At 53.9% G+C, this 11,635-nt stretch overlaps 1 protein-coding gene across 1 annotated transcript; it reads right to left on the reverse strand.

The window, feature by feature from the left end:
• Positions 1-8,822: 8,822 nt before the first annotated feature.
• On the reverse strand, positions 8,823-11,155 carry NUDT8 (nudix hydrolase 8). Its single transcript, XM_004051657.5, has 4 exons — positions 10,599-11,155; positions 9,804-9,936; positions 9,208-9,285; positions 8,823-9,136 (listed from the first exon to the last, which is right to left on the reverse strand). Exons 1-4 carry the CDS (start codon positions 10,790-10,792, stop codon positions 8,831-8,833), a joined length of 711 nt encoding a protein of 236 aa, XP_004051705.1. The 5' UTR covers positions 10,793-11,155; the 3' UTR covers positions 8,823-8,830.
• Positions 11,156-11,635: the final 480 nt, after the last annotated feature.

Here is an 11,635-nt window from a genome sequence, read left to right on the forward strand (position 1 = left end):
AGTCCATCGACCACCCAAGGGTTGAGGAGTGCGGGTGCACGGTGCGGGACTGGCAGGCAGCTCCATCTGCAGCACTGGTGCAGGATCCACTGGGTGAAGCCAGCTGAGCTCCTGAGTCTGGTGAGGATATGGGGAACCTTTGTGTCTAGCTCAGGGATTGTAAATACACCAATCAGCACCCTGTGTCTAGCTCAGGGTTTGTGAATGCACCAGTGGACACTCTGTATCTAGCTACTCTGGTGGGGCCTTGGAGAACCTTTATGTCTAACTCAGGGATTGTAAATACACCAATTGGCACTCTGTATCTAGCTCAAGGTTTGTGAACACACCGATCAGCACCCTGTGTCTAGCTCAGGGTTTGTGAATGCACCAATTGACACTCTGTATTTAGCTACTCTTGGTGGGGACTTGGAGAACCTTTATGTCTAGCTCAGGGATTGTGAATACACCAATCGGCACTCTGTATCTAACTCAAGGTTTGTAAATACACCAGTCAGCACCCTGTGTCTAGCTCAGGGTTTGTGAATGCACCAACGGACACTCTGTATCTAGCTACCCTGGTGGGGACTTGGAGAACCATTGTGTCAACACTCTGTATCTAACTAATCTGGTGGGGATGTGGAGAACCTTTGTGTCTAGCTCAGGGATTGTAAACGCACCAATCAGCGCCCTATCAAAACAAACCACTCGTCTCTACCAATCAGCAGGACGTGGGTGGGGCCAGATAAGAGAATAAAAGCAGGCTGCCTGAGCCAGCAGTGGCAACCCGCTCGGGTCCCCTTCCACACTGTGGAAGCTTTGTTCTTTCGCTCTTTGCAATAAATCTTGCTACTGCTCACTCTTTGGGTCCACACTGCTTTTATGAGCTATAACACTCACCGCGAAGGTCTGCAGCTTCACTCCTGAAGCCAGCGAGACCACAAGCCCACCGGGAGGAACGAACAACTCCAGGTGCACAATGAACAACTCCAGGCGCGCCGCCTTAAGAGCTGTAACACTCACTGCGAAGGTCTGCAGTTTCATTCCTAAGCCAGCGAGACCACGAACCCACCAGAAGGAAGAAACTCCAAACACATCCGAACATCAGAAGGAACAAACTCCAGACGCGCCACCTTAAGAGCTGTAACACTCACCGCGAGGGTCCACGGCTTCATTCTTGAAGTCAGTGAGACCAAGAACTCACCAATTCCGGACACATTTTGGCGACCACGAAGGGACTTTCGCCTATTGCCAAGCGGTGAGACAATCGCCGAGCAGTGAGACCATCGCCTATTGCCGAGCAGTGAGACCATCGGACCCCTTTCACTTGCTATTCTGTCCTATCTTTCCTTAGAATTCGGGGGCTACCAGGCACCTTTCAGCCAGTTAAAAGTGACTAGCGTGGCTGCCGGACTAAAGACACGGGTGTCAGACTTTCTGGGAAAGGGCTCTCTAACAACCCCCGACTCTTCAGAGTTGAGACCATTGGTTTGCCTAGAACCAGCTTCCGCTTTTCCTGTACTTCTGGGCTGAGCCGAGGGTCGACAGAGAGGAAGGCCATGCAGCTCTGGGGTCCCGACAACATGTTGGTTGACCCTGCGGCCATGAGCAGAACTCTCAAAAGCATGTCGCCCAAGCGAGACTCGCCCATCTATCCTATCTATCCTAACCCTAGCCCCCTGGGTCCTAATGCCTGCCAGACAAACTTCCTCTTGCCTCCCTTCTCTGAGGTTAGACCCACTTCTAAAAATTGCTACCTGTCTCTGGTGCTTTTCTAGTTTCTCCGATAAGAGTGATTTCTAGTATAAACTCCAGGACTCTGTTACCTTCTTTAGGCACCCGGGCTCACCAATCAGAAAGACATAATTTTTGCCCAAAGCCCCATCGTAGTGGGGACTACCTGGAATTTTAGGATCCCTCCTCACACTAACAGGCCTAATAAAAGCTATTCCTGAAGCTAGGATATGGGGAGCCTCAGAAATTGTATCCTTCCTATTCATATAAGTTAGGACAAAAGATGTCACTCTTCCAACCCTGGAGACCCCTTCCCTCCTTCAGGGTATGGCCCTCCACTTCATTTTTGGGGCATAACATCTTTATAGGACAGGGGTAAAGTCCCAATACTAACAGGAGAATGCTTAGGACTCTAACAGGTTTTTGAGAATGCGTCGGTAAGGGCCACTAAATCCGATTTTTCTCGGTCGGTCCTCCTTGTGGTCTAGGAGGACAGGCAAGGGTGCAGGTTTTCGAGAATGCATCGGTAAGGACCACTAAATCCGACCTTCCTCGGTCCTCCATGTGGTCTGGGAGGAAAACTAGTGTTTCTGCTGCCACATCGGTAAGCGCAACTATTCCGATCAGCAGGGTCCAGGGACCGTTGCGGGTTCTTGGGCAGGGGTTGTTTCTGCTGCTGCGTCAGGGAGCGCAACTATTCCGATCAACAGGGTACAGGGACTGTTGCAGGTTCTTGGGCAGGGGGAGAAACAAAACAAACCAAAACCGCGGACGGTTTTGTCTTTCAGATGGGAAACACTCAGGCATCAACAGGCTCACCCTTGAAATGCATCCTAAGCCATTGGGACCAATTTGACCCACAAACCCTGAAAAAGAGGCAGCTCATTTTTTTCTGCACTACGGCTTGGCCCCAATATTCTCTTTCTGATGGTGAAAAATGGCCACCTGCGGGAAGTACAAATTACAATACCATCCTGCAGCTTGATCTTTTCTGTAAGAGGGAAGGCAAATGGAGTGAAATACCTTATATCCAAGCTTTCTTTTCATTGAGGGGGAATACACAACTATGCAAAGCTTGCAATTTACATCCCACAGGAGGACCTCTCAGCTTACCCCCATATCCTAGCCTCCCTATAGCTCCCCTTCCTATTAATGATAATCCTCCTCTAATCTCCCCTGCCCAGAAGGAAATAAGCAAAGAAATCTCTAAAGGACCACAAAAACCCCCAGGCTGTCGGTTGTGTCCCCTTCAAGTTGTAGGGGGAGGGGAATTTGGCCCAACCCGGGTACATGTCCCCTTCTCCCTCTCTGATTTAAAGCAGATCAAAGCAGACCTGGGGAAGTTTTCAGGTGATCCTGATAGGTACATAGATGTCCTACAGGGTCTAGGGCAAACCTTTGACCTCACTTGGAGAGATGTCATGCTACTGTTACATCAAACCCTGGCCTTTAATGAAAAGAATGCAGCTTTAGCTGCAGCCCGAGAGTTTGGAGATACCTGGTATCTTAGTCAAGTAAATGATAGAATGACAGCCGTAGAAAGGGGCAAATTCCCTACCGGTCAGCAAGCCATCCCCAGTGTGGATCCCAACTGGGACCTTGACTCAGATCATGGGGACTGGAGTCGTAAACATCTGTTGACCCGTGTTCTAGAAGGACTAAGGAGAATTAGAAAAAAGCCCATGAATTATTCAGTGATGTCCACCATAACTCAGGGAAAGGAAGAAAATCCTTCTGCCTTCCTCGAGCAGCTACGAGAGGCCTTAAGAAAATATACTCCCCTGTCACCCAAATCACTCGAGGGTCAATTGATTCTAAAAGATAAGTTTATTACCCAATCAGCCACAGACACCAGGAGAAAGCTCCAAAAGCAAGCCCTGGGCCCTGAACAAAATCTAGAGACATTATTAAACCTGGCAACCTCGGTGTTCTATAATAGGGACCAAGATGAACAGGCCCAAAAGGAAAAGCGAGATCAGAGAAAGGCCACAGCCTTAGTCATGGCCCTCAGACAAACAAACCTTGGTGGTTCAGAGAGGACAGAAAATGAAGCAGGCCAATCACCTGGTAAGGCTTGTTATCAGTGTGGTTTACTGGGACACTTTAAAAAAGATTGTCCAATGAGAAACAAGCTGCCCCCTCGTCCGTGTACACTATGCCGAGGCAATCACTGGAAGGTGCACTGCCCCAGAGGATGAAGTTTCCCTGGGTCAGAAGCCCCCAACCAGACGATCCAACAATAGGACTGAGGGTGCCTGGGGCAAGTGCCAGCTCATGTCATCACCCTCACTGAGCCCCGGGTATGTTTAACTATTGAGGGCCAGGAAATTGACTTCCTCCTGGACACTGGTGTGGCCTTCTCAGTGTTAATCTCCTGTCCTGGACGACTCTCCTCAAGGTCCGTTACCATCCTAGGAACCCTGGGACAGCCTGTAACCAGGTATTTCTCCCACCTCCTCAGTTGTAATTGGGAGACTTTGCTCTTTTCACATGCCTTTCTTGTTATGTCTGAAAGTCCCACACCCTTATTAGGGAGGGATAAATTAGCCAAGGCTGGAGCTATTATCTACATGAATATGGGGAACAAGTTACCCATTTGTTGTTCCCTACTTGAGGAGGGAATCAACCCTGAAGTCTGGGCATTGGAAGGACAATTTGGAAGGGCAAAAAATGCCCACCCAGTCCAAATCAGGTTAAAAGATCCCACCACTTTTCCTTATCAAAGGCAATATCCCTTAAGGCCTGAAGCTCATAAAGGATTACAGAATATTGTTAAACATCTAAAAGCTCAAGGCTTAGTAAGGAAATGCAGCAGTCCCTGCAACACCCCAATTCTGGAAGTACAAAAACCAAATGGTCAGTGGAGACTAGTGCAAGATCTTAGACTCATTAATGAGGCAGTAATTTCACTATATCCAGTTATACCCAACCCCTATACCCTGCTCTCTCAAATACCAGAGGAAGCAGAATGGTTCACAGTTCTGGACCTCAAGGACACCTTCTTCTGTATTCCCCTGCACTCTGATTCCCAGTTCCTCTTTGCTTTTGAGGATCCCACAAACCACACATCCCAACTTACATGGATGGTCTTGCCCCAAGGGTTTAGGGATAGCCCTCATCTGTTTGGTCGGGCCCTAGCCAAAGATCTAGGCCACTTCTCAAGTCCAGGCACTCTGGTCCTTCAATATGTGGATGATTTACTTTTGGCTACCAGTTAGGAAGCCTTGTGCCAGCAGGCTACTCTAGATCTCTTGAACTTTCTAGCTAATCAAGGGTACAAGGTGTCTAGGTCAAAGGCCCAGCTTTGCCTACAGCAGGTTAAATATCTAGGCCTAATCTTAGCCAAAGGGACCAGGGCCCTCAGCAAGGAACGAATACAGCCTATACTGGCTTATCCTCACCCTAAGACATTAAAACAGTTGAGGGAGTTCCTTGGAATTACCAGCTTTTGCCGACTACGGATCCCCAGATACAGCGAGATAGCCAGGCCCCTCTAATCAAGGAAACCCAGAGGGCAAATACTTATCTAGTTGAGTGGGAACCAGAGGCAGAAACAGCCTTCAAAACCTTAAAGCAGGCTCTAGTACAAGCTCCAGCTTTAAGCCTTCCCACAGGACAGAATTTCTCTTTATATGTCACAGAGAGAGCCGGGATAGCTCTTGGAGTCCTTACTCAAACTCATCGGACAACCCCACAACCAGTGGCATACCTAAGTAAGGAAATTGATGTAGTAGCAAAAGGCGGGCCTCACTGTTTAAGGGTAGTTGCAGCAGTGGCTGTCTTAGCGTCAGAGGCTATCAAAATAATACAAGGAAAGGATCTCACTGTCTAGACTACTTATGATGTAAATGGCATACTAGGTGCCAAAGGAAGTTTATGGCTATCAGACAACTGCCTACTTAGATACCACGCACTACTCCTTGAGGGACCAGTGCTTCAAATATGCACATGCGTGGCCCTCAACCCTGCCACTTTTCTCCCAGAGGATGGGGAACCAATCAAGCATGACTGCCAACAAATTATAGTCCAGACTTATGCCGCCCGAGATGATCTCTTAGAAGTCCCCTTAACTAATCCTGACCTTAACCTATATACTGATGGAAGTTCATTTGTGGAGAATGGGATACGAAGGGCAGGTTATGCCATAGTTAGTGATGTAACCATACTTGAAAGCAAGCCTCTTCCCCCAGGGACCAGTGCCCAGTTAGCGGAACTAGTGGCACTTACCCGAGCCTTAGAACTGGGAAAGGGAAAAAGAATAAATGTGTATACAGATAGCAAGTATGCTTATCTAATCCTACATGCCCATGCTGCAATATGGAAAGAGAGGGAGTTCCTAACCTCTGTAGGAACCCCCATTAAATACCACAAGGAAATTATAGAGTTATTGCATGCAATGCAAAAACACAAAGAGGTGGGAATCTTACACTGACAAAACCATCAAAATAGGAAGGAGAGGGGAGAACAGCAGCATAAGCAGCTGGCAGAGGCAGCAGGAAGGAAAGAAAGAGACAGGAAGTCAAAGAAAGAGACAGGAAGAGACAAGAAGTTAGAAAGAAAGAGGGACAGACACAGAAAGTCAAAGAGAGGGTAAAAAACAGAGGAAGAGACAAAGAAGAAGTCGAAGAGAGAAAGAGAGAGATGGAAGTAGTAAAGAAAAAACAGTGTACCTGTTCCTTTAAAAGCCAGGGTAAATTTCTCTCTACCCAGCCAAGGCATATTCTCTTATGTGGATCTTCAACCCATATCTGCCTCTCAAACAGTTTGCAAGAAATAATGAAATCTATCCTTACTTTACAATCCCAAATAGACTCTTTGGCAGCAGTGACTCTCCAAAACCGCTGAGGCCTAGACCTCCTCACTGCTGAGAAAGGAGGACTCTGCACCTTCTTAGGGGAAGAGTGTTGTTTTTACACCAACCAGTCGGGGATAGCATGAGATGCCACCCAGTGTTTACAGGAAAAGGCTTCTGAAATCAGACAACGCCTTTCAAATTCTTATACCAACCTCTGGAGTTGGGCAACATGGCTTCTCCCCTTTCTAGGTCCCGTGGCAGCCATCTTGCTGTTACTCGCCTTTGGGCTCTGTATTTTTAACCTCCTTGTCAAATTTGTTTCCTCTAGAATCGAGGCCATCAAGCTACAGATGGTCTTACAAATGGAACCCCAAATGAGTTCAACTAACAACTTCTACCAAGGACCCCTGGACTGACCAGCTGGCACTTCCCCTGGCCTAGAGAGTTCCCCTCCGAAGGACACTACAACTGCAGAGCCCCTTCTTCACCCCTATCCAGCAGGAAGTAGCTAGAGCGGTCATCGGCCAAATTCCCAACAGCAGTTGGGGTGTCCTGTTGATTGAGAGGTGACAGCGTGCTGGCAGTCCTCACAGCCCTCACTCGCTCGCTCGCTCTCGGCACCTCCTCTGCCTGGGCTCCCACTTTGGCAGCACTTGAGGAGCCCTTCAGCTCTGTATCTAGCTACTCTGGTGGGGCCTTGGAGAACCTTTATGTCTAGCTCAGGGATTGTAAATACACCAATCAGCACCCTGTGTCTAGCTCAGGGTTTGTGAATGCACCAATGGACACTCTGTATCTAGCTACTCTGGTGGGGCCTTGGACAACCTTTGTGTCGACACTGTGTATCTAACTAATCTGGTGGGGATGTGGAGAACCTTTGTGTCCAGCTCAGGGATTGTAAATGCACCAATCAGCGCCCTGTCAAACCACTCGGCTCTACCAATCAGCAGGATGTGGGTGGGGCCAGATAAGAGAATAAAAGCAGGCTGCCTGAGCCAGCAGTGGCAACCCGCTCAGGTCCCCTTCCACACTGTGGAAGCTTTGTTCTTTCACTCTTTGCAATAAATCTTGCTACTGCTCACTCTTTGGGTCCACACTGCTTTTATGAGCTGTAACACTCACCGTGAAGGTCTGTAGCTTCACTCCTGAAGCCAGCAAGACCATGAGCCCACCGGGAGGAACGGACAACTCCAGGCGCGCCGCCTTAAGAGCTGTAACACTCATCGTGAAGGTCCGCAGCTTCACTCCTGAGCCAGCGAGACCACGAACTCACCAGAAGGACGAAACTCCAAACACATCCGAACATCAGAAGGAACAAACTCCAGACGCACCACCTTAAGAGCTGTAACACTCACTGTGAGGGTCCACGGCTTCATTCTTGAAGTCAGTGAGACCAAGAACCCACCAATTCCGGACACACAACCAGCCATGTGACAGGCTCAGGGAAGGACATGTGACTCAAGGCAGGCCAGTGAAGTGCACTTCTAGGTTAGACTGGCCGGGAAGGAGCGGCCGTGTTTTCTGTTGATGGATGCTGCTGCCCTCTCCTCAACCTCTCACACTCTGCACTAGAGACAACCTCCCTGGGGCTGAGGCCAGCACAGCGCAAAGCACAGCAAGAGGGGAGCCCAAGCCCCTGGATCCAGCCATCCTCCACGGCAAGCTCAGACCACCCACTCCCTCTACTCTTTCACAGAACCCTGGTCTACCTAGTTGATGTCTTATATAATTCCACTATTATCTGTGATTAATTAATGTGGAACCACATGATTATCTGTGTGACCTGGTCTGAGGTCTCCCCTAGACTGAGCACCCCCTCTGGAGGGCAGGTGAGCATCTGACCGGTCCACAGCTGTGGCCCCCACACAGCAGCTGGCACACACAGGGGCTCTGCGTGTTAGACTCCTGCAGTAACACCCAGGGGCATGGGTGCGCCTTACTCCTCTCTGGGATCCCGGAGCCCCGCACAGCGTCAGCCAGGCACAGCAGAGAGAACAGGAGGTGCAGGCTGAGACAGGGCAGTGCAGTGCCTAAGAGTCTGGGCTGTGGAGTCTGAGAGTTCTGGTTCCAATCCCAGCGTGGGGCCCTTAGGCAAGGTGTCTCTCCTCCCTGAAAGCAGTCTCACCAGCCAGAGACAGTGTTGGCCCTGCCTTACGGGCTGTTGTGAGGGTGAGATGAATTGACTCCAAGTACTTGGCACCCAGGAAGTGTCCACTGCTGTGGGGCATGGCGTGACTGGAAGGAGGAGCCCCAGCCAGCGACCTGGAGTGGTCTGCCCAAGGTCAAGGCCCCAGTACAGCAGAAGCAGGAGCTCTAGAGCTGTCAAAGACCTTTATTCAGTCCTGGAGTGGAGCTGGCCTGACAGGGTGAAGCCAGGGGCTGCTTAGGGCGGGCCAGACCCTTAGCCCCTGAGCAGGTCAGGCCGGCCAGGCGGGGCTGGTAGGTACCAGGTGCCAGCAGCTGCAGGGCAAACTCGGTGATGACAGCTGTGAGGCCCCAGACCCGGTGTGGTCCATGCAGGAAGACGGGTAGTGTGTAGCAGAAGTGGCCACCCCGGCAGAAGTGGGTATAGCCCTGATTCTGCGTCTGCAGCAGGTGGGCCAGCGGCAGTGCAAACACCTCATCTACCTGCAGGCAGGAGGCAGAGAGGGTAGACAGAGGACTGGAACAGCCCAACCCCCTCATAGCCCCCAGCTCACCTCCTCCGAGTTGGGCCTGAGGCTCTGGGGATCCAGTGGGCCTACACCAGCAAGCACTGGCACCACGGTGGCCTTTTGCTGGGGAAGAGGGCAGGTGGTCAGGGAAGCATGGCCTTCGCTGGGTTTGAAGGCTGGGGAGGGGAGTGTGAGAGGAAGACCCCTTTGCCATGCATAGGCCTTTGGTAGTCATGTTCGGGTCCACCTGCCTGTGTCCTCCAGCCATGCTGACTGACTCAGGTCCCCTCAAATGCATTAGACCTGTTCCCTCTGCTTAGGACAATCTCCCACTTGGCTTTCAAGCCTGGGTTCAATCCCTGCCTACCCCATGAAGCTTCCCTGACCCTAATCCACCAAACTGAGTGGAGCTGGCCCACCCCATCGCCCTGGGCCACCTCTACTCAGGACACCAAAGCCTCCCCAATCCCTTCCTGAGGGGGTGTGTGGGGTGGTGCATGTGACCAGGCATGTTAGGGGCACCCTTCCACACTTTGTGCCCGTGGGGGTCCATGACCACTCTCCTGGTCCCTGGGAGTCCAGCTCCAGGGCAGGCACAGAGTGAGTGAATGGGGTGGGGTGGCCTCAGCCAAGTGGCTCACCGGATCATACACAGGCCGCAGCAGGCCCCACACGTGCTCCTCGGGCACTGCCAGGCCCAGCTCCTCCCGGGTTTCCCGCAGGGCCGTGTGCACCACATCTTGGTCAGCCGGGTCGCACTTGCCGCCTGGGAAACTAAACAGACACAAGGAGTCTGGTCCTTGGACTCTTGGGGCCACGGAGAGGTCGGGGTGTCGGCAGTGCGGGGGGGCCACTGGCCCACCGAAGTGTCGCCTGCCTCTGCCCCTAGTTTACTGGGAGGCCCCAGGCAAGCCACGCGACCTCTGGAGGCCAGTTTACCTCCCTGATCAATGGGGATAAGGAAGAGAGGCCCGGGACAGCGCAGGATAAGAGGGTCTGCAGCAGGGGCAAGAAGATCCTGGGGCTCAGATACCCAAATTCGGCCTATGGTTGCCCCAGTAACACTGACATTGTCCTCAGGATGTTAATTCCCGCCGGGCGGGGCCCGAACCTCTCCGTAATCGCCGGCAGGGGGCGGCGTCCGCCCTCTAAGCGGGAAACAGCTCAAAGGGGTGTCCCGGCCCCGGCGTGCGCGCAAGGACGCGTACGAGGGGCCCACGCAGCGAGGACGTGGCGCCCGGGCAGGTGCACCGGGGCCGACGGACACGGATCGCTGACCTCTCGCGGCAGCCCTTGGGCAGAGGGACTCTCCCCAGACCCATTTTACGGAGGCGGAAACCGAGGCTCGAAGGGGCTAAGTGCCCTGCCAGAGGTCCCTGCCAGCCCCGGGCTCCTGTGGCCTCCGGCAAAGGGCGAGGAGTTCCCGGCCGCTGTACCTGACGTCGCCCTTGTGCCTCCCGGTCAGGCGGCTAGACCGCAGCGTGTACAGCAGCGCCGGGACCCCACGCACTGAGCAGAGCGGCACGAGCACCGCGGCCGACGCGGGCCGCGCGCGGAGCCGGGCCGTGGCCCCTGCCAGCAGCCGGCGGCAGCGCAGCTCGCCCTCGGCCGACAGGCAGTCGGGCAGCATGTCAAGTCCTGCGCGGCCGGGACACTGAGGGCGCGGGATCGGGCGGGGGAAGAGGCGGGGCGAGGCGGGGCGGGGCGCTCAGCCCGGGTCCCTCCGGAAGCTGAGAGGGAGAAGGGGCAGCCCGCGCGACGCGTCTCGCCTGGGGGGCTGCGGAGCGGCAGCGGCGTCGGGGGGCCTCAGTGGGGTGGGTCTGTTCGTGGGCGGGGCCTGCCCGGAGACGGGGCCTCAGTGGGACTGGGTCTGTTCGGGGGCGGGGCCTGTTTGAAGGCGGGTCCTCGGTGGGACGGGGTCCATTGGGGGCGGGGCCTGTTTGAAGGCGGGGCCTCGGTGGGACGCGTTGAGTCCCCCGGATGGGAGGGCGGCGGGGCGGGGCCTGCACGGGAGCCGGACCCGGACGTTACTGCGAAAGGGCGGCGGGGCCTAGTAGGCAATCGAGGGTGGGGCGGGCTGGGGGCGGGGCCTGGACCGGAGCTTTTGCTACGAAGGACTGGGGGGCGTGGTCAGGCGGACTGTGCTTCCGGCAGGGCCGGGCCGTGCCCGGGGGTGTGGCCGCGGGGAGGGAGATGGGCGCCGAGCTGGAGGACCTGCCGGTTGTGTTCTCCGAGATCCTGGAACCACGCGAACCGTGAAGCGCCCGGCGACCGTCCTCGGTCCCGTTGGGTCCTGGCGTTGGGGTGTCTGATGAGGCCCCGCCGGCCCCCGCTGGTCCGTCCCTCCCCTAGGGGCTCCAGGATGTACGGAGCCGGGATCCCACGGGGACGCCCCTCTAGGAACCCGAGGTCGATCGGTGCGCGAGAGGAGCGTCCCCAGTCTTCCCCTCTGGCGGCGCGCGCCGCCCCCAGT

This window comes from Gorilla gorilla, chromosome 9 (genome assembly GCF_029281585.2).
Source record: "Gorilla gorilla gorilla isolate KB3781 chromosome 9, NHGRI_mGorGor1-v2.1_pri, whole genome shotgun sequence".
NCBI lineage: Eukaryota > Metazoa > Chordata > Mammalia > Primates > Hominidae > Gorilla > Gorilla gorilla.

Bases quoted from the DNA above. Each gene is read 5' to 3' on its own strand.
- NUDT8 (XM_004051657.5), bottom strand. From the start codon at position 10,792: ATGCTGCCCGACTGCCTGTCGGCCGAGGGCGAGCTGCGCTGCCGCCGG. The intron at 9,937-10,598 runs GTACAGCGGCCG...GTGTCTGTTTAG, and splicing joins AGGCACAAGGGCGACGTCAG to TTTCCCAGGCGGCAAGTGCG. The intron at 9,137-9,207 runs GTGAGCTGGGGG...TCCTGCCTGCAG, and splicing joins TCAGGCCCAACTCGGAGGAG to GTAGATGAGGTGTTTGCACT.